The 21,741-nt window shown below is 38.4% G+C and overlaps 2 protein-coding genes across 9 annotated transcripts in view; both read right to left on the reverse strand.

The window, feature by feature from the left end:
* Positions 1-3,621, reverse strand: part of SLC9A4 (solute carrier family 9 member A4) — a 42,424-nt gene extending 38,803 nt beyond the window's left edge. Inside the window, 1 exon segment of the mRNA XM_068680060.1 lies at positions 1,475-3,621. Within this exon segment, the coding sequence (XP_068536161.1) occupies positions 1,475-1,739 (265 nt within the window). The 5' untranslated portion in view covers positions 1,740-3,621.
* Positions 3,622-3,823: 202 nt separating this feature from the next.
* IL18R1 (interleukin 18 receptor 1) overlaps positions 3,824-21,741 on the reverse strand; it is a 46,233-nt gene continuing 28,315 nt past the window's right edge. For 3 of the 8 annotated variants that reach the window (XM_068680026.1, XM_068680015.1, XM_068680006.1), the window contains 10 exons: positions 16,968-17,099; positions 15,508-15,775; positions 15,209-15,383; positions 13,702-13,876; positions 12,063-12,131; positions 11,684-11,804; positions 11,232-11,386; positions 10,237-10,374; positions 5,194-5,364; positions 3,882-4,566 (listed from right to left, as the gene is read on the reverse strand). In XM_068680026.1, coding sequence (XP_068536127.1) covers positions 4,190-4,566; positions 5,194-5,364; positions 10,237-10,374; positions 11,232-11,386; positions 11,684-11,804; positions 12,063-12,131; positions 13,702-13,876; positions 15,209-15,383; positions 15,508-15,775; positions 16,968-17,099 — 1,781 coding nt within the window. In that variant the 3' untranslated portion in view covers positions 3,882-4,189. Of the gene's footprint in view, positions 4,567-5,193; positions 5,365-10,236; positions 10,375-11,231; positions 11,387-11,683; positions 11,805-12,062; positions 12,132-13,701; positions 13,877-15,208; positions 15,384-15,507; positions 15,776-16,967; positions 17,100-20,121; positions 20,398-21,741 lie in introns of those variants that run through there. The other 5 variants (XM_068679988.1, XM_068679981.1, XM_068680034.1 and 2 more) reach the window with 4 other exon arrangements.

The following is a 21,741-nucleotide window of genomic DNA, read 5'->3' on the forward strand; positions in this document are numbered from 1 at the left end:
AAATAAAAATCATGTTCAAGTCTTCTGTCAGTTTTGCAGAATAAGGGGATTATTTCTCCTTTCAAGATGACAGAAATGTTTCCTACCTTGAAATTCTGAAATCCAAAAAGGAGATTAAACTTGAAGGTGACATTGAAAAAAATATAAAAATTTGAAAGTCTTCTTCCATGGGCAGCCAGATTATTCAAACTAATTATTTCTCCCAAGTAAATCTGAAGTCAACAGCTCCAGAATTTTCAACAACAAAAACATTTGTTGGAAAATTCCCAGCAAAACAAGTCTGGCTGGGAGGTGTCATAAAATTCTAAAGTTACCTTATTTCTTGCTTGGAACAAGAATATAGAGTAGATGTGCCTTATAGCAATTCCTGTGCTTTTGCAGATGGTGAATAAAGAAATTAGTCATGTTCACCGCTAACACAGTCTGCTGATGCAATAACAACAAACCTGATTTGGAAAAAAAAAAAAATATATATATATATATATTATTACTCTAGCAGTGAAAATATTTGTTTGTAGGATTTGGACTCAAACCATCATCTACTGTGAAACTTGTGAATCATGGTCAGTCACTATGATATTTAACAATTGTGTGACTATGACATGAAAATGGTACATCTTTTGTCCACCTCCAGAAAATCATCAGTACCACCTACCAGCCTATTTTACGGCAATGTTTGAAAATCCCATTGAACTTCAAAGGGGCAGGGAAATCACATGTATGTAGCTATTCGTGTTACTGCCATCTTATTCGTTTATTTCATATTGCTGCAGTAGTTCTGAAAGGTTCCAAGTTAAGCCCAGCCATATAGATGCAGAAGACACATGGTAAGCCATTTTTGCTGTATTAATTGCGATCTCTACATCTCCATAAGTTGTCTCTCTTCATTCAAATACCTACACAGAGCCCCCATAGAAGCTAGATGTATTGGTATATCTTCAAAAGGCCTTTTAATGCCTCCAATGACCTACACCTCTCAGACTGACTCTTTCCTCTGATATTACTTTCTGAGCAACTTTAAACAGCAACCATTTAAAACAAAGAAACATAGGGATATTTTTCCTATTATTCACATGACAGAAGAGTTCTTCCCACTTTCCTCTTCCCCAAAGTATGTACGCCTGAAGTTTCAGTCATCGTTTTTTTGATTTCTACAGCTGTGTCGGATTGTATAGTCTTATATCTTATGATATTTAATGAACAGAACAAAGAATAGACAGCACTGTGTGAAGAACATCTATTGCAACTCATTAACTTAGACAACCCAAGAGAAGGCTAGAGGTCATATATTTACTTAAATAAGTTGGACGCATTCAGAAGGTGAAATTTTGTCATTGTCAAAGTAATGATCTGTTCTTTCCAGAATGGATAAAAACAATCCCAGGCACAAAAAAATGCATGCAGGGTACTTGGTTACATGGTGTGTTTTTAAACTTTTGCCAACAAAGAACCCAAGATACCATTTTTTACTTACCTATTTTTGCAAGAGAAGCAAGGAGTATCCAAAGAGTAACTTCATAGGGAATTTGCACATAGTTATAGTCCACTGTGAAAACTTGTAACCTCTTCTCTTGTAGAGAACCAACAGCATCCTCATGGCCAGGTTCATAGTGAGGCAACAAACTACTGCTCGACTTGGGCTCATCTAAATAAGCAGCAGCAGGAGGGCATAGCAGAGTCAACAGCAGCAACAGCAGCCAATTCAAAAGCTTTGCGTGTGTGAGTGCAGGAGAGCCCATTTCTAGAGTTGTGACCCTCCTTTATTACAGTTGTAGCGTATGTTGTGTTCGTGAAGGAATGCAGTACTCACACCTGTCGATTCACACTTCTAATAGACACAGCCACTTCTTCCTCAGGACTGCTTCATTTTCCTGTTAGAGGTAATTTAAAAAACCCTCATGTGCCTGCGCTGTTCCTTGTGTTACAGATGGACGTGGAGTTTTTATGAAGATACCAGTTCCTCAGACCCGAATAAACCCCAGACAGCATCACTATGTTAAATTGTAAAGTCCTTCCCAGCTACATCATTTTTCCAGCTATTCTGACTTTTTTTTATTTTCCCCAATTAAAAAAAAAAAAAAAAAAGTGCATCAGTGTGCATCTTTCAGGCAGTAAGCACAGCACAAGTAAATAGTATCAGTAGGTAGGAGAGGGACCATACCTTCCTCTCCTGCCTTCACTTCCCGTCTGCCTCCCCAGAGCAGCTGGCACCTCAGGTACCACACTTGGCACTGCTCACTGCCCCTGTATCACCTTGTAACAAAACCATTTGGTGTGCAAATAAATGTACTCCGCACGGTTTACAGTAGGGACATCTGGTGGAGGACTGAGCAAATTACGTTCTCATTTAGAATTTTTTTCTCTCTCTTAAATGCACGTATTTAAGTTAACACATAACAAATTTTGTTCTAAAAAAAAAAAAAAAAAGAGGAAGATGTGAGTCAGATCACATGCCTAAAACTGTATGCTGACTACTCTTGTGTTTAAAATTTGTTTTAACCATGCTAGCAAGGCATATACTGGACAACCACATTATCCTCCTCCAGCAAGACACTTGTCATTATGGAACATTTTTAAAAGGTCAGTACCTCCTCCAGAAAAGCTATCATGTTTAGTGTTAGGCTAACAAAGCATACAAGCACACTAGTGCCGAGTAAAAGCTGCTAAAGCCTGCGCTGCTTACATTAGAAGTGAGAAAATTTCATGTACTGTAAAAATTTCATTACTCCTTTTACACCCACTGATCTGATTGTGTTGGAAAACAATGATGAATCTCCCAGGCTGTCGGGTTACCTCTACATTAGCATGCTCTGCAACCTAGTGAGAACAGAGATGAACCCTAAAGCAACCAGTGCCGAGGACTCTGCATTCGCACCTCGTGTTTGGGAAGGGATTTCTTTAAACTAGATCTCAGCTGGTTCCACAGGTCAAAGGTTCCCTCATGGGTGGACAACTCCACTTGATTTTTTTGTGAAAAGGGATCCAGTTTGTGCACTCTAAAATGCTCTGAAGTGCAAAGTAAAAAGCAAAAGGCAACAAGTGGTGCAAACTGGGAAATTTGCTTCAAAAGCTTATCATGAACTGAACTAAAACCCCAATGCAGATACAGATGCAATGTCAAAATTTTCTCCAGTGCAGCCAGTGACACTGGTTGATGCTTTATCTCTATGAGAGGCACTATCTTCTGCTTGTGCCCCGAAGTACCTCCAACAGTCCTCCTGAAAGCTTTGAACCCAATACAAAATTAGGTAAGGGCATCAGGCCTGCTTGCAAAGCAGTCTTTTTTTTTTTTCTCTCTCTCTCTCTCTCTTTTTTTTTTTTTTAAATCCTGATCCTACTCAGATTTTCTTAACTGCATTTCACTTAGAACCATACACACAGACTGCAAGCTGTTTTGCAGGTAAGTGATATGAACCCTGGTGAGCTAGCAGCCAGACAACTGTTAGGGAGAGGTAACTACTTCAGAGTCCCTGGAAGCCTACTAGCTGTGACAATCATGCAATTTACAACCGTGATGCACCCATAGTACCAACAGGTTCAGTGGGGCCCATGAGTGACCACTGCCACACAGTGCAGACATTTCTGAGAGTGAAATATTTCATGGCTTGTATAAACACTTTCTCCCATTCCAGGAAGGATGGAGGTGCCTGGGATCATTCCTTACACAACATTCCTTCTTCTCTCAACTGCTTCAGCATACCCAGTTGTGGCAACCTCCCAGAGCTTTCATCCTTGGTACTCTCACAGGAGGAGGTAACTCCTTTATGGAGTTTGGATTTGTTCCACAGGACTGCACAAGAATAGCAAACTGCAAGATTTCTCTGGAGTTCCCTTTTTTAATCCTTTTTGTAGAAAATAAATAAATAAATAAATATATATATTAAAATGTTTCAGCAGAAATACAGTGTAAAGAGCAAAACATTCTCATGTCTCAGCATCACAGTAAAACAAAATAATAAATATAATAATAATAAATTACTAAAAATAGTTCACATTTATGGTTGTGTGAAGTGCCATGTAGTTTTACTGTGTGCTGTAGCACATTCACTCTGTAGTCCTTCTCACTGATTAGGAGTGAGCTATTACTGGTTGAAGTGACAGTCCACAGCAGTCAGCTGATGTATAAAAAGGTCTTTTACAATCATGCCATCACTCCTGAGACTGCAGTCATCCCTCTGTGAAATTTCTGTTATCGACGTACCAGGCTGAACAACCTTTGAAAAAAGCCCTTTAGGCTGCATTCTCCCAGCACCTTAGTAGTAGTATTCACAGGCATGTGGTAACACAGATATTTCCAGAACTTCTTGTTCGGAGCAGCAGATGCAGAGGGCTTCCAGGTAATGGTTGGTAAAATCCTGAGGGCTTTCTTAACTACTGGAGGCAAAGTCTCTGACTCTTGGAAAGCCTGGAACTTTATTAAAACCAGTTTGATCTTTTTGTCTTCCAATGCACAGTTCACTGCTGCCTGCAGTTCAAAGATGCTTGGTCCGCTGACATAGGCTGGGCTCAAAATAATAATTATTCTTCTGCTTTGTCTAATGGCTGTGACAACTTCATCTGTGTATGCTGGAGAATAAATTACAATAGTTACTGCACTGTATATTGGACTTTTATGAAAATCAGTTCCTTTAACAACAGCTGATCACCATAAATGCAGGAAAACAGAAATAAGGATGTCGAGCAATTGCATAACACTTAGAACTGTGTTTGCCATCAAAGGGTACCACTGCCATTTTTACTCAGTGTGCAGAACACAAGTTCATGCTCAAAAGGCACAGCTGAGACCACAACACATTCAAGCAAGGTCTCAAAGGATGCTTGGATTTGTCTTCATCTCTCCCAGGGACAGGTACTGAGGGCTTTCTAATTACTGCTGGTGGAGCACTGTCTAAGGTTTGTCAGAAAGTAACTACTGAAAAATTCAGGGACTTCTTTTCATGGAATGGAGTCTGCCTGCAAAATTATTGGAGAAGAAGTTTTGTCTCATCTTAGTATCTCCCCAGAAACCACACTCAAATATACATATTTCTCAGGTGCAGGGACCAGATACAAAAATCAAATGTGATATGATTTAATCAGAAACTCCAGAGACAAAATATATCATTTGTTGAACTAAAAAATAAGGTTTTTTTGGAAAGTGAAAAACAATTTTATAAGAAGCAGAAGATTTTCAATCATCCATTGGAAACTTACCTCCTCCTGGAAGAATATCTCTTTCAAGAATACATAACTTGTACCCATATTTGTTTTCAAGCACATCTGGAAGAAGCTCCAGGGCAAATTTTTCCTCACTAATAAAAGCAGAGTCGCTTTCAGAAGAGTCTGATTTTGCATAGGACACAAATGCATCAAATTCTTTGCCATCTAAAATAAATAAACAAGGAACAGTATGTACATTAACAAGCGTCTAAAGCAACCAGTTTCTTAATACAAAGTTTTGATTTTTATTTTATACATTTACCTTCTATTTAAGCAGACCCAACACAATCTGAAAATTATCAGCTGTTCATGAAGTACAGACATTCAGTCCCCCAGAGCCAACCCTTCCTCCCCAGTCTCTTCTCTGCAGGCATACAGTACCAAAGTGAATGAGGATACTACAGATGACTATTGGAAAGAAGTTTAAATCAGACACATTTCTGTATTTTCAATAGTAAGTGCCAGCTTTCACCAGTGGAAGATCTGGCCACTTCGAGGCAAATTCCTTGTTGTAGGGAATGATTCCCAATTTTTTCTCTCCTTCACCCAAATGCTAATTCCAAAGACAGTCATCAATGTACAACCTACTTTAAATATGGTGAATTTTGTTTTAAAAAGAGGGAAGGAATTAGTATTCTTGAATATCAACTGTTTGTGAAAGATACACAGTTTTCATTTACTTACGTTTCTAGTCAGAGAGATGGGTACATGTAGCAGTGCTTAAATCTGATCCAAATATCAGACATTGAATACCCACCAGTTCCTGAACTTCATTCCAGTTTCATTAAAATAATTTGTTTTTCAGGGTGCGGATTACAAATATATAAAGAACTTCTCTCAGCTCTGAAATACCCTGGTACCAGTGTCCCAAATTATACCTATTCCTAACCACACGATAAAAGAAACCTTATCTATTTGCTAAACAAAATTTAAACTACACTTTAGGGAACAGGAAAGAAAACGTAAGAAATTGCTTATGAAAACAAAAGGCACACTGGTCTCATTACAGTTCCCCATATGTATGTTCCTCCATTTGAGATGCCCTAAGGTGCCCTTTTGAGACTGCCAAATTTTGCACAGGAACTATTGGAGACCCAAACATTTTGGGACGGCAGGATAACCTCAGGCAATTCAAATAACATTGGACACCTCTGTTTAAATACCTGAGTCAATTCATGTGTCAATACAGACAGCAGAAACCAGACAGCAATTCAGCTGTTTAGCAGAGGGTCCTACTCCAGGGTCTTTCTGCAGGGTGAGCTGAGAAGCTCTCTAGATTTCACTGCACTGACTGCATCTACACTGAATGGGAGTTGAGACACCTAACTCTGGCACATACACCTAAGTAATGGTACTGAATGTCACCCCATGCCTCAGTGCTGACATCCTGATTTCTGTTCCTAGATGTTAGATTAGGATCACAAGTCTGAGCTAGCCCCATCACGTTCCCACAGGATCAGAAGAGACCCTCTCCCTGGGAAGAAAAGAGGCTCGAACACAAACAGAAAAGGGTTTCAATACAAATGGAAAACTAATGACATGCGTGAGTTGGAGTCAAAAAATTCATAACCAGCAGGTTACATTCATAACCAGCAGGTAGCAGAAAACACATAATCAAAAGAAAGCGTAGGTGTACAAATCCGTTTTGGAGGCTGAGGATATGATTAGACAATAAATGTTATATCTCTGCTCCTCCCCCTGCTCCTTGCCAAGTGGCATACACTCCTGCCACTTCCTTGTATGAGTGTTGAAACCTTTGCGGTATCAGAGGAAGCTATTACCACAAAAGTAGCTCGCTAGCTAATTATCTTCTGCTGAGCTGTTTTACTGCCAAGCTGAGCCAACACAGGTCCACAAGAACGAATCACCAACAACAGGCATACATGTATGGGGTGGAGGTTGGTGGCAGAACCGTGGGTCATTAGGCTAGTGTAGCCAAAATGTCCAGCTACATCCTAATTTGAAGCTGCTTTGAAAATGTTTTTAAATAACAAAAAATCCTTTGCACTACAAGCCAGGTATTCCTTATTTCGCCCACAGAGGTCACTGCAGTCTTAGTAGACAATGGCCATTGATTAAACGCATCACTTTTTTCTTTTTTTTTTTTCTTTTCAACATCACTATTACAACATCAAATTAAAAGCACATCCATAGTAAACACCTAAACACCACTGATTTTTTTTTTATATTTTTTTTCCCCAGAATTCTACAGGAGAACTGTTACATCTTGAGAAACTTTTGAGACATACATTTAAGATGCCCTAAAAGCTGAAAATGAAGAACACCTCAGTTAAGAAAAGCAGCTGCATCCTTTGTCTACACATGTTAACACCATAGCTCTCTTCGTCCTTGTGGGAGAAGGTGAGATTTTTAAAAAATATATCTTAATTAGGTAAGGAGGAGGCCCAAGAGTTAGAGGTATGAGAGTATGACCTCACTACTCTCTTCAGTGACCTAGTATGAGGGTACAGAGGAGATGGTGATAGATATTTCTGAGGTACAAGGGGTAAGAGGAAAGGCAACAGCCACAGGCTGCAGCAAGGGAATTTCTCAATAGCTGGTAGTTAAAAAATTGTCACGGTGTGAGTGGTCAAACATTGGAGCATGTTGTGGATTCTCTGTCCTTGGGGGTACACAAAACTCATCTGAACAAGGTCCTGAGCAACCCAGCCTAGGCTTGCTATGATTAGAGCAGAGCCTTGGATGAGATGACTTCCAGGGTCCCTTCCACCCTGTGTGATTCTGCAATTCTCTGGTTCTGTGCTAAGAGGGATAGGAGAGACGCAACAATGGAAAGGAAGAAACAGCAAAATGAAGTCATAAGTTCTGCTTGCTCTTTGAGCAAGCCATTTCAGATCTCAAGTGACTTGATATGTAGTCGCATGAAGTGAGAAGTACATATTCTTGCAGCTGGGAACACCTTTTGTAGTGAGTCATCTTCAGGCATAAAACTATCTGGATAGGCACAGCAAGTCTGCAGATTTCATGCCCTCGTGCTGCAAACGGCACTGTGGTATATGAGTCAGGTATCAGGACAGAGGGTACAAGAGACCCAAAGGTGTCTTAAAACTCAATGCACAAATCTCATCAGGTCTGTCTCTGTCCTACTGATATATGTTGCAAGGTCTAAGGGGACTTTCCAGAGGCTCTTAAATCAATTTTCTACCAAACAGAGGGGAAATTTTGAGTGATTTCCCAAATAGTTTTTGCTAGATGCCATAAGGCTTACAAAAATATTTTCCAATTGTTTCATTGTGTATGTATTTATAGATAAATAGATATAGCTATTTCAACCTCACACATAATTAACATACACATATGAAAATATAAAAGCAGACACATTACATATCTCAAGTTGCATCAAGAGCTAAGGATTTTTAGAAAAATTTCCTTGTGCACATACTATCAGATTTATTTAAACCCATGCAAGAAAACTAAATGTTAATTTTTTTGAAGTAGGCACTGTGATTTCAGATACATTTCTACACTGCCTACTGTGTTGGCACTCCATTTTAGCTGAGATGATTTGGCAACGCTGCTACAGAGATTTGAAATGTGAAAGAGTTAATCACTGATGTAAACGTCAGGAAGGTCAACATAATTTTTGAAAAGGAAATACTGCCCCAAAGTGCACTTCCCGGTGTCCTGCCAGCATCTTATTTCACAGAATCACAGCACCACTGGATGGCTGAAGCTGTCAGGGCCCTCTGGAGGCCACCAGGCCCCAGCCCTGCCCCAGCAGGGCCACCCAGTGCAGGCTGCCCAGGCCCATCTCCAGGCGGCTTTGGAAGGCCTCCAAGGAGGAGACCCCACAGCCTCTCTGGGCAGCCTGTGCCAGGGCTCCTCACCCGCACAGCACAGAAGTGTTGCCTGGGGCTCAGAGGGAACCTCCTGGGGGCCTGTTTGTGCCCAGCGCCTCTGGCCCTGACACTGGACACCTCTCACAAAGGCCTGTCTCTGTCTTCTGTGCATCCTCTACTCAGATATTTAAACACATTAATAAGAGACTCCTCTTCTCCAGGCTGAACAGTCCCACCTCTCTCAGCCTCTTCTCACAGGATATTTCAGTCCTTTCATCATTTTAGTTTGCCCTATGTTGGACTTCTTCCAGTATGTCCATGACTCTTGTACAGGGGGCTCCAGAACTGGACACAAAGATCCAGGTGCAGCCTCACCAATGCTGAGTGGAGCAGAAGGATCACCTCTCTTCACCTGCTAGCAATACTTCTTAGCATCTTCAGTGTACTGCTGACTCATGTTCAAGAGGGTGTCCACCAAGACCTCTAGGTCCTTTTCTGCAGAGTTGTTTTTCAGCTGGGTGGCCCACAGCCTTTACTGATGCCTGGGTCTTTTCCTCTCCAGGTGCAGGACTTCAGCCTGCCAAAGTCCCTCTGGATCCCAACATGGCCCGCTGGTGAACCTGCCACTCCCCTCAGTTTTGTGTTGTCTGCAAGTTTACTGAGGATGCACTCTACTCCATCATCCAGATCATAAATTAAAATGTTAAACAGGACTGGACCCAGTATTGAGTCTCTGTATTTTTCTTTTCTGTTTTCTCTTCTGAGATATTATTTGGTTTACACTGAAAAATACATTAGACCTTGGACTCCTTCACTTAGTTCTGCAAGGACATTTTATTCTTGTCCATAGGTTCAGTTGCACATTAGAAGTTTGGTGATGCTTTGTTATTTCCTGAAGATGAACTGGTAAAATACAACTTCTTATTCTGATCATCTATGGATAAATTAGGGATCTTGTAAAAATCTTACTGTGGTATTTCAATTGGTGTTTAGATATTTCCTCCATATTGCTTGGCTTTTTATTATTATTATTAATTTATTATTATTTTATTCTGAATTTATTATTATTTTAATTCTGAATCCACTGAGCATCTTGCTAGCTTTAACAGCACTTGTATCAGCTCAAAGAGAACAGGGTTATTAAGAGAATTGAATTGATTAATTCACACTGGATTAATCCACATAGAAAAAGACAATAGTAAATGAGAGAAAAGTAATATTACACCACGGTTCTTACCTCCTGTAGTTTCATTGTGGACCAGATAGCTTCGGTACATCAGCACTATTTCAATCCAGTGCTGGTAAATAAAAACAGTGCACGAAAGGAATGCAAAGAGGATAGAAATGGCACTGCATAGTATATATAAGAGAAACACTGTAGAAAGAAAATCATAATTCATTCTTTTCAAAATAATGTTGACACTTAGATGAAAACATCAGTTCACAAATGGGGATAACCCAGCTCACAATCATCACTCTTGCCCCTCTGGCAACCCTTTGCAAAGTTGGGGATTAATTGATCTGCAAATCTCAGCATAGCATTTCAGTCTACCACCAGAGACCATGATTAAATTGCATCTCCTTGATGGTGTGAAATGCCCATCTGTGATGAAAGGCACAGAGAAAATAGTCTATGGTACACTCAACAGAGATGAAAGTAGTCATTTCTTGAGATGGAAAAGAAGCAAATAGCTGCACACAGTGCCCTGTTGGAGACTTCCTGTGCCACCCCAGTGATGAATCTTCACTGTGAACTATGGTTAAAATCAGAGAGCCGTTTAATTTCCATACTGATTCTGGTTTTGGCCTTTGCTTGAAAGGCTGACACATTCATATCAGTTATGGTAACTTCTCAGAAACACACATGCTATAGACTGGGGAAACAAACCGAAAAGTCCTATGGAAATCAAAGAATACTATTGCTTTCAGCAGACACACTGCCTCAGTTTAGTAGATTGCTTATTACCAGTCAGAGATGCTGCTTTCCTCTTTCCCCTACCACTTACTCTTCAGCTTCCACCTGACTGCAGGAAGTCCCCATATATCTCCATCCTCTTGAGCAATCATCAGAATAATGTGTGTTTCTGACAAAACAAATTTTTTCTATCCAGCTTCAAGAAAGTGCTGTAGCTAGCTAAAAAGCCACTGACCATGTCAATGGAAAAGAAATATGTAGCAGTGAGTAAATCAAAATATATCTGTAAGGGCAAATAGTCCTCCATCTGGTTTTACCTCTCCGTTTTCTTTTCAGCTGGATCACAGCAGTAGCATTCCCCACAGAATTTTGAGCAAAGCACGTGAAGTTGCTTCTGAAGTCCATCTCAGAAACTTCCTCCAGTTTGGCAACATGAAGAAGTATGTGTCCTTTTAAACCTTTTGCATAAACACTAAAGAGAAAAAATATATATTTGCATGACACCTTTGCTGTTTATTCACACAATCCCCAAATGCCTTAAAGACATTGAAAGACGAGCTTAGCAACTTCTTGACATTCAGCTTTAAGTTTTAACAGAGATGCAATACTCTGATTTAGAACGTCCATTTGTTTTTTCATTACATGTTGATGAACAAAGCCTCAAGAGTTTCTTTCCATAAAACTATGTATTAAACTGTTGTGGTAAAATTTTTACAGTTGCTGACGGTGTAACCACACTACTGTGTTTTGTTGTTGTTGTTCTCCTTACCTTGTTTTCTGGTTCAGTTTCTCATCTATATTTTCTTTGTTGTTTCTTTTCCATGTTACACTCCTTATAGAACCTCTTTCAAACCCAAACTGTACTGGGCATTCCAGCTTAAGGGGCTTTCCTGGAAGAAATTAATACAGGAAAACCATGTATAGAGGACACTGGAATATTCTTCCCTCAAATAGCCTGGGATCTGTAATAATATATAGTCCTGCCTTTAATATTCACAAAGATATGTATGAAGAAAAAAAAAATGTATAGAAAATTCTCACGCTCAAAGAGAGCAAAGCTCTTTTGTTTTATCAAGATCTACCATTATCTCTCTAAATACTTCATTTAAACATTTTCTTTCACTTTCAGAGAAGAAAGTAAAACTTACCAAGCTCTGCTTCAAGGAAAACCACTCCACTGGGATACAAAATATTTGGTGGATGGATAGTATTTCTTGCTGCAATTAACAATAATATTATTAATGTTCATTTTAATATTAATTATTAATATTCTTTTTAATAAAACTATTGTCAATGCCAATGACCAGAAAAAATATTTTACAGATTTTTCTTTTTCAAATACTGGATCAACTTTAGACACCTCAGTCCAAGAGGATGATCTATGGTTGCTGAAGTGTCTGAGAGTTCACAGATACAAAAGTTTTGACTACAAAATTTATGTAGCTACTTAAAGACTTGCTATCTCAGTTGCTCTGATACACTGCCATCTTACCTGAGCTGGGGAGCTCAGCATCTGTCCCGCACTTAAGGTTATTTAAGATTCAGATATTTGGGGCCCCTTTGCAAGACCCCTGAGGGAACTTACCCCCACACCAATCCCCTGCCAAGCCCCATTCCAGTAAGCATACATGCAGCAGGTTACTTCCATGAGTTTCTTTTCATACCATAAGTTTATTTTCAAAACAGAGGTTGTCAAAGAGCACAGACAATGACACCCACAGTTTGTGCAGTTGTGCAGCTAGGCAATGACCCAGGCTACAGGAAAACAGCCTGAAGGGGCTAAAATCCACACCTCTGATACTCTGATATTCTAGAAAAGTCCCATACTGCAGGAAATTGTGCCACAGAGACACCAGAGGCACTTTTTTTTATTTTTTATTTTTTTTTAATCTAAGCTGCAGCAGAGAAATGTATCCAAAGTTCAGGTGTAGTATATATGTACACAGTAGCTTTCAAGTGTTTTTCTGACTGCTGTGGACTGAAGAACAAAAACTGAGAAACATAGTTTATTAGTTCATGTTCAGCCAGATCAGAATAAAAGCAGATCTAGTCCATGCCTGGGACCTGTGATTGACTGGAGTGACAGAAGTGTCTGATAAGAGTGTCTTGCAGCACTCAATCACATACATCTGTAGAAAAGCATAGCTTTTTGATTACACAACTTAGGTAGCTATCTCTATTATCAAACTAAACATTTCCTGATACTGAGTCAAAATGTGTTCCCTTGCCCAGTGCTGATGTTGCTCAACTGCACTCTGCTAGGCAATGTACATCGATTGCTGACAGGTCCCCTGTTTCTTCTGACATTAAAATATCACATGGAAGATGATAGTAATACCACCATCACCTTCCTCATCATTGTCAAGAGAAAAAAAGTGAAGTTCTCATTCATGTCACAAGAAAAATTCTGTCACCTAATTTCAGAAGAGGATTCTGTAACTTTCTGTACTTTCTGTACTTTTCTGTACTTTCACACAAGCCTCTACTTTAAGATTGAGATACACTGCTTTTTGCTACATTTGCCATGCAGGATTAGCATGCAGGATTCTACCCTCCCGGTGTTCAAATACCTCTCTAACATTGCACATACGCTAAGTACATGGAGAACATTGGCACCAATTGTGGTTTCATGAATTCTACTCACAGATTGAGAGATTTAAAACCTTTTTTTTTTTTTTTTTCAGAACAAAAGCCTGAACAAAAGATATAAGTTGAGTAGTTGGGTAGTAAAAAATAGAGGAAACACTTTATTTGAGGCATTTTATTCTTAGTTATTATATTACTCACCAATGACTTCTACTGTAACTGCTGTTCTCATTGTCCATTTAGTAGTATTGTCAAATAGAGTGTAATCACATACATATATGCCAGCATCTTCAACATAGGTTGGATTCAAATAGATTTCATTATGCTTTAGCTTTAGGCTTTTTCTGTTTTCCCTGTGTTTTACTCGATGACCATCCTAACAAGAAGAAAAGAGTATCAGGGAATTAGATGTCCTTTTGTTGCTGCTGCTGTTAAATAAATTTTATTTTAAGACACGTGGATGGGATTGCCATGACAACGTGGCTAAGTCAAACTGTTTCCATTGAAACCTCAAAAAAAAATTATTAGCAGTCTGAGGACTTTTGCAAGTTACATTAAAAAATATGGCCTATAGTGTGTGGATATCATTGCCTGTAAAATAAATAAATAAATGAAAAATATTTAATAGTTGTGGCACGTTAGAGAAATATGAAATCATGAACCTAGTATAAATGAAATTCATGTTACCAAAGAGACAAGAAAATAATCAATATTTTATTTATTGACAAACTCTTTGTATTTTGTAAATAAATGATTTTGAAACTAGCTTCACATTCTTTTATGATAAGATTATGGTTTGGGATTGTTTGAGGTTGATAATACCGTCACTATATTCAAAAGAAAGAATGAAAAAGTAGAAAAAAAAAAAAAAAAAAAAAAAAAAAAAAAAAAAACAGCATCCCTATTTCTCACAGTTTAGTTTAAGCAAAATCTCCAGGTCTATTACAATTTTTTCTTAAATCAAATTTCTGAAACAAAATCCACCAATGTAAAATAAGGTAAAGACATACCTCATTTAAAACTTAAATGTAAATGAAGAATAATTTTGACTAGATGATCATTCTACTTTATAGAATAAATACTGTAAATAAATCAAGATATTAAAATGCACAACTGAATTTTCAGTCATATTCATTTGCATATATAGTGCAAGTTTAGATAATATATTACAGTTATAAACAGAGTAGGAATAAATTTTAGATTGCTAGTATTTTAAGTTAGTTGAAAAAGATTAAGTCAATGATACTCCAGTGGACTACTCTTTCATTAAAAACAACAGTCCTAAAAAGAACAATCTGAAACATTAATCTTGAAATTATTTTGTTTGTAACAAAGCCACTTTTTCTTTCATATATCTGACATTTCCATAATTTATAATGTCAAAACAAAACTTTCAAATTTTAAGTTTCAACCATGTCAGTTTTGTAAATAACTTATTTTGATTCTCAATTGCTTAAATTAGTTGAAAAGAAAGCATTTCTAGACTTCTGTTTCATGGAATAATGTTGCAGGTGTTACCAGTTCCATCAAAATTCTTCCTTATGGACTTGATAGACAGTAATTCAAGATTTTGCTTTTGGGCTGAACACCTCAGTCTGTGTTGTCTGTCACAGAAGACGTTCAAGAGCCTACGGGACATGAGTATCAACCAGGTCTATCCCTGTACATCCACCGAGCTTTTTCAAATGCTTAAGAGAGTGACTCTTACCTTGTACCATTTTACATCTGGCTTTCTTATATGGCTGTAGCATTTTGTCCCAGGACAAGATATGGAATTCCCATTGCCAGCAAGAAGATACAGTGTATTTGTGTCGTAACCCGAACATTTTGCCTCCTTTTTTGTTTGAACCTCCAGAACAATTTTGAGACATGGGATTTTTTCCCTGAGTGATGCATTAAAAAAATATATAATCTTTTAATACACAAAACAAACAAACAAGAAAACTGCAACCAAACAAAATATATTAATTCTTACACAGAAATATGAGCCTTTTTCCCATTACATACCGTATCATACAGATGTAGATTCCAGAAGCATTGTCCCTTACTGGTTTAAACCAAAGTGCATCCCCTTGCAGAGCAGGGTTAGTGCTTTCCCTGATAGCTTCCAGATGCTCTTTGTCTTTCTGACGCCAGAACCATTTCACCTCATGTTGTTTTACAGGTGAATTTTTATAAATGTTGGTGGCATCTTCAGCTGGTAAAGCGCATCGTAAAACAAACTCCTCATCACTAATAGTGCGATACCATAATTGAGGCTTTGCATGGAAACACCCTGAAAAGCAGGAAAATAAAATACAAGTACCACATGAAAAAACACACAGCATTCATGTTAAAAAAAAAAAAAAAAAAAAAAAAAAAAAAGAGAGAGAGAGAGAGAGGAATACTGAAATACTGAAAAAAATAGTTTTGCTTTTCTTCATGCTAAATATTTTTATGTGACCTTATGCTCAGCTAATGACCAATTTCAATTTTCTTAAACACAGAATTGGTCAAAGATTTCAAACATTTAATCAAAGGCTGTCAAATGTTTATTATGCCTTTTTCAAACATCTAATATGAAAATAGTGTAAGATTTATAGCAAACCAAAGATTTTCACAAAGATTTTCACACTGGGTTCTAACCTGTTAAATCTCAACATTGTAGGAAAGCCAAAGCTCTCCTCATTTCCCTCATATTAATGGAGGAGAGATGGATGCAAACCTGAAAAACCAGAGCCTGCCTGCCTCACTCCCTAATGAGGATGAGATTGACAAACATTTCATTATCCTATCATTGCTTTCAAATTTTTCTCCTTGTAAATTAGTTACCTTCTCTAAAGCTAAATGATATTTTGGATTCCAAAAGCTGTGGTCACACATCCTAACCCCCAATTCTCAATTCTCTAAAGGCTCACCGACCTTGCTGCATAACCCCTCCTGCTAGTCAGGATGTGGTAACCCTTGAAAGCAGGATGAAGGCACAATTTCACTTCAGCAGAAGGGAGCACATGAATTCTTCAGTTCCTCGCCTGCCCGTCTGAGAGTTTCATTGTACTTTTGGTTTCTCTCTGCAATTTGATCAAGCTTTTCCAGACAGATTGTGTGGGTAGGAGACTTTGAAATATCGGTCTCACTCTGCATTTCTCTTTCACCTCCCACTAGCTTGGAACAGCTGCTGGAGACTTCAAGGAGTCATGAAAGCAATTCGTTTGCTCCATTCGGTTATAAGAAATTCTCCTTTATATTTGCCCTTTCCTTTTCATTGAGGAACTGAATTTTGCACTCCATGTAGGGTCAACTGATCTGTACCACCAACACTTAAACAGGCTTCAGAAAGGCTAAAAAGCATAATATTTGCCTGAAACAGCATTAACAGGTGCAGGAAAAACTCATAAAGGCATGGCAAAAGGTACACCCACTTTTCTAAGTTGTCAGCAAGCACCACAAACACCAAAAACAAACACCCCACCAAAGCAAACTCTTACCTGGCAAATTAATCTCTCTAACTTCTGCTCCAGTGACAAACAATGCTAGAATCCAACAAAAAGTGAGCATTATTTTCTTTATCAATTTTGGTTGACATTCAGAGACGTTTTCTTTAAGAATCATCTTGCTTTCTGTAAAAGAGGAAAACAGACATTTATTGCAAATAATAAGCCAAAAAGATAAGTAGGTAAATATGTATCTCATGTAGCTCTACAAACATTAGCAGACAATATTTCCAAAATATTGTGTGTTTTAAAAATGGGGTTTGCAGCACTCTTCCTGCTCAAACTATTACATGCAAGTTTAGGATATATGGTATTCAAGAATACACAAAAAACTCTTTAAATACACCTTGCTTACTGTTGCTTACAGCTGTATTTCTGGGTTATACCTACAGAAATGCAGAATTGCCTAAATGGAGTGGAAATGCATTTTTTTCAGCAGCTGTTGTTGTTACAAGAGGAGCCTATCCCCTAAAGTGGGTCATAACATACCAGATAATGAGATCAGCCTTTAGTTAGTCAGTGAGAAAGGTGTAAGCGGTACCAAGACCCATGGAGTTCTGTCGCAACTTAAGGCCAACAGCCCCAGAGTGTGTAAAGTGGTTTCCTCTGAGATCAAACCAAATCAGAAGGCATGCTTATAGCTGCAAATGGCAAACGGCATGGGGCAGGCTGTCCAGCATTTATCTTCAATAACCTTAAATTAGGTATTTAGTAAGAACATATCCAGTGTCTGTGACTGACATGTCTGGACCGCCTGACTCAGGATCTCAGTGAATAAAGGCTATATCCTTTACTGATGTTCACATTGTGCAAATGAGACCTCAAGTACTTTTTCTTTGTTTATTGGTCTATAAAGTGACTCTGCATTTGCACTGCTGCCAGAGAGGCCCTGAGTCAGCCCAAGGGCAAAAAGGAAAAGGTCAGGCAAGGGCCAGTCCCTGCTCTGTTGGCACCTCATGCAAATCAGACATGACTCAGGCAGGCAGCAAGAGATCATCCAGTGCACACTGAGCGGGCAACCTAGGAGAGGAAAACTCCCACTCTACATTTTTTTCAGGCAGTTATTCTTTGTAGAGAGGAGCACTTTAGTCACTGTTCTGTTCAGCATGTCTCTATTCCCTACAAGTGAATGGAACAATCTATTTTTACACTCAGAGTTCATATTAAGTGTCTTGCCCCATACTGGTATTTTCTTACACATTGACTGCTGCCAACTGTCATCACCCCATACACATTTTATAATCATCCTGAAACTTCAAGCCAATATGTAAGTCTGAATAAAGAGAGAGAGTTTCACTGGGTGAAGAACCTTCTAAACTTTAGAAAGACTGTCCCATCCACTGCAAAAGGATTAATGGATCCTGACTCTTTTGAATCTGGATTTAAGACAGTCACAAAGATCTCTCTCAAAGTACCCATTAGTGCTGCATCTGGACATATTCACACTGCATAAAACAAAAGATAATGCTTTCAGTTATGTCACCCCCCCCCAGTCCATATGGCAAAGGCATACTGGTGCCAGCAGCAAGCAGAACCCAAAGGCCTTGTGTGCGATTCAAGCTGGATTCCCTTGAGCAAGTGAGCTGATGCAGCGTGTCAGTGTCACCAAACAGGGAAGGTCTCATCTGCTGTTCTGTCCTCCCACTTCCATCTCCCTTGACCCCAAACAAATGGTACAGCCCCTGTCCAGTGGCAGTTTGGGTCCTCTTTAGTGACTCAGTTCAACTTTCTGAGCCACTAGAAACTATTTGAGGAGTTCCTGACCTGATACAAGATAAGCTGTGGGACTGTTGACTCTGTTGACTCTGTTGACTGTTGACCGTGACTACCCATTTGTCTGTGTTCAGGGACTAGCAGCCTATAAGTAGTAAAATTATATTAGGTGGCCATTCACAAAACATTTAACAATGCCACTGACATATAATGTCTCCAGTTTACTGCCATGCTAACAACCTGCTCTTCAAGTTCAAAGGGTCATCAGGAAGGGGAAGAAATGGGAAAGGGAGGGATTACTAATTAATTTAATAGCTTAATTTAATAGCTTTGGTTAACAATCTGTATAATTCTCTGTTGTATTTTGCTAGCCATGGGAAGACACACCACTGCCAAATTTTGGGGCTAATTTACAACACTCCAGTTAGAGAGCTGCAGAGCCTTCACATTTTTATAGTGCTTGCAAAATCATTACAAGATGTGAAATTCAAAACTGTGGTCTTGCAAAAGTGTTTGACGAGAAGAAGGAAATACACAGCTGAAGCAAAAAACAATTACCAAAGGAAGGGGTTACGTGAAATACTAAATGACCATCCGTGTGTATTTGTACTGCAGGTGGACTCAAGGTGATTCAGTGACTTAAAATATTCAGTGACTTGCTTTTATCTTGGTCAGTATCTGCCAAAAAAAAAAAAAGAGAAAGCAGCCTTTCCCTGGGCAACTTATTAAAAGGAGTCTCTCTGCCTTCTGCCATGTCTGCGCCCCTATTATCATATCCTTAGTCCAGCAATTTAGTATGTCATTTCACTGAAACGTAACTTATATGCAAATGAGTCTAATGTGATCTTAACATGGTAAAACAATGTAAGAGAACAAGAACTGTCTTATTTTGCCTATGTTTAAACTCCTTCAGGACTCTCACAAGGAAATGATAAATCTCCATTTGACAGTATTTGGTATACATTTACATAAAATATAGGGAAAAGAAATAAAAATCCTGAGAGCGGCACAAAATTTCACAGTATCTCTGAAATGTACTAAAAATCATCAAACAATTACCTTATGTCTAATATTCTGATGAAAGTTACTTCAGACTCGGAGCTACCAATTTCTGTGAGTTGTTTTGGATTTACATCCAAAAAAACAAAAAAAAGGGGGGGTGGGGGCGGGGCAAAGATAATCTAATTCTAAGAGCAAGATTACAAATAGTCACACAGGAGAAGAAAAATAGGTTCACCATGCCTATGAAACAAAAAATATTCTGATGAAACTACTTATTAAGTAGCCACTGCTTTGCCAAAATAATTAAAACCAATTTACTTTAAAATGCATATTCAAAGACAATAAAAACAACTCATTTGTCAATCAGGTAGGGGGAGGATTTAAATTTGAAGCTAAAAGCTAATTAAAAAAAGAAATTATCTGAAAATCTTACCTGCACATCCTACACTACACGATACAAATTGTGGTTAGCTTTAGCTGAACACTGTTGAGTTGTTTCCTTTACAGGAATTTCCTCTACCTCAGTGTCATCATCCCTTCCTTTTTCAGTTTAGGTACACTAGGTTCAAAGTTTCCGGGTAATTTTCTTGTAAAAAGATCAGGGGAAAAAAAAAAAAAGTTTGCCTCTAGTAAGAGATCTAAGCATTCTGAGTTTTAAAATCTTTTACTTGCTTTGTGTCAAAAATGCATTGGGCTTTTTAGTTTGCTTCATTTAAGAGCAGAAAGGGTAAAAGATTTTTTTTATTTTTTTTCTTTTACAAATGCTGCTACTGGATGGTTCATAAAAGTGTGTAATATCAATAATCTGCAAGCTAGCCAATGCACAATACACAACACAGATCAATATTCACTATAACAGCAAGTTCTCCCTTTCTGTAGTCTCTTTCCACATGCACTGGAAGCAGGCATTATATGAGGGCTATTACTTTCTTTCTGTGCCCTCACAGTTTGGCTTTGTTGGCTACCTTAATGGGGCTTTTGTAGGAGAGAATAGTCACAACTGCCTGTGATTTCCCCATTGGACTGGCAAGGCAGGCAAACATTTCAGCGTATACAGTCCCAGAGAGTCCAGTCCCTCTTCCAGGCTTCCTGTATGGACATGAAACCCTTAAATGACAGGTTGCACAGTGACTCTAACTACAAAAAGACGTCTGACAGCACTTTCTTATTAATGCATTACAATTCTCCCCATTTCAATAGAGGTCATGTGGATACACAGGCCCCTCAGATTGCACCAGACATTTCAAGACCAGTAGGACTTGTTTCTGCTTCCCTGGTGAGATCACTCTCTTCACTGTGGACTGAGGCAATTACTCTATTTCATTCAGGGTCCATAGGAAGAAGCTAGGAAAGGCTTTTTGCTGTATAACAAGCGAACTCAGCATTGACTATGTTCATGTACATATTCCTTTAGGCAATGTCCAGTATTAATATTTGGCTATTATTAGTAATATTAATTATTATTATTATTAATATATTGGCATATGTTAATATTAATATATGGCTATGTTGGGTTCTGAGCATTTGGAGATATAGGATGTATATTCTCAGATTCAACCATGTGTTTATCCCTTTGCCCCGTCCCAAATGGAGCCCACTGATGAATATACTTGCTGACTGTCTCCTCAAATACCTTCAGAATTTTGTCCCAATACAAAGTATATATTTGGTTTATAAGTTACAGAACACTCCAGTGTATCTTTGTAAGTTTCAGTATAAAGAGTTAAGCCTTTTGAAGGTGTCTTTTCTGACTGTGGAAAAATAATAATAAGTTTACTTATCTTTTTCCTTCAAGCAATTATGGACTGAAACATAAACAAAGTCAAGACTTCAGACTGTTGGTAAGAGAAGATGGATTTTTCCCGAAGACACACCTTACGAAGATAAACACACTTCATTCTTTTCAAGTGCTCATTGCAGTACTCTCTAGGTAATAGGTTTATTAAATAAATTCTAAAACAATTAATAAGTCAGTCCAATTACTAGAGCAGAATACAACAGAAACACCAGTCCCATAAAGTTTTGAAAGTCATGCTGACAGAACCACACCAGA

This window comes from Anas acuta, chromosome 1 (assembly GCF_963932015.1).
Source record: "Anas acuta chromosome 1, bAnaAcu1.1, whole genome shotgun sequence".
Taxonomy (NCBI): Eukaryota; Metazoa; Chordata; class Aves; order Anseriformes; family Anatidae; genus Anas; species Anas acuta.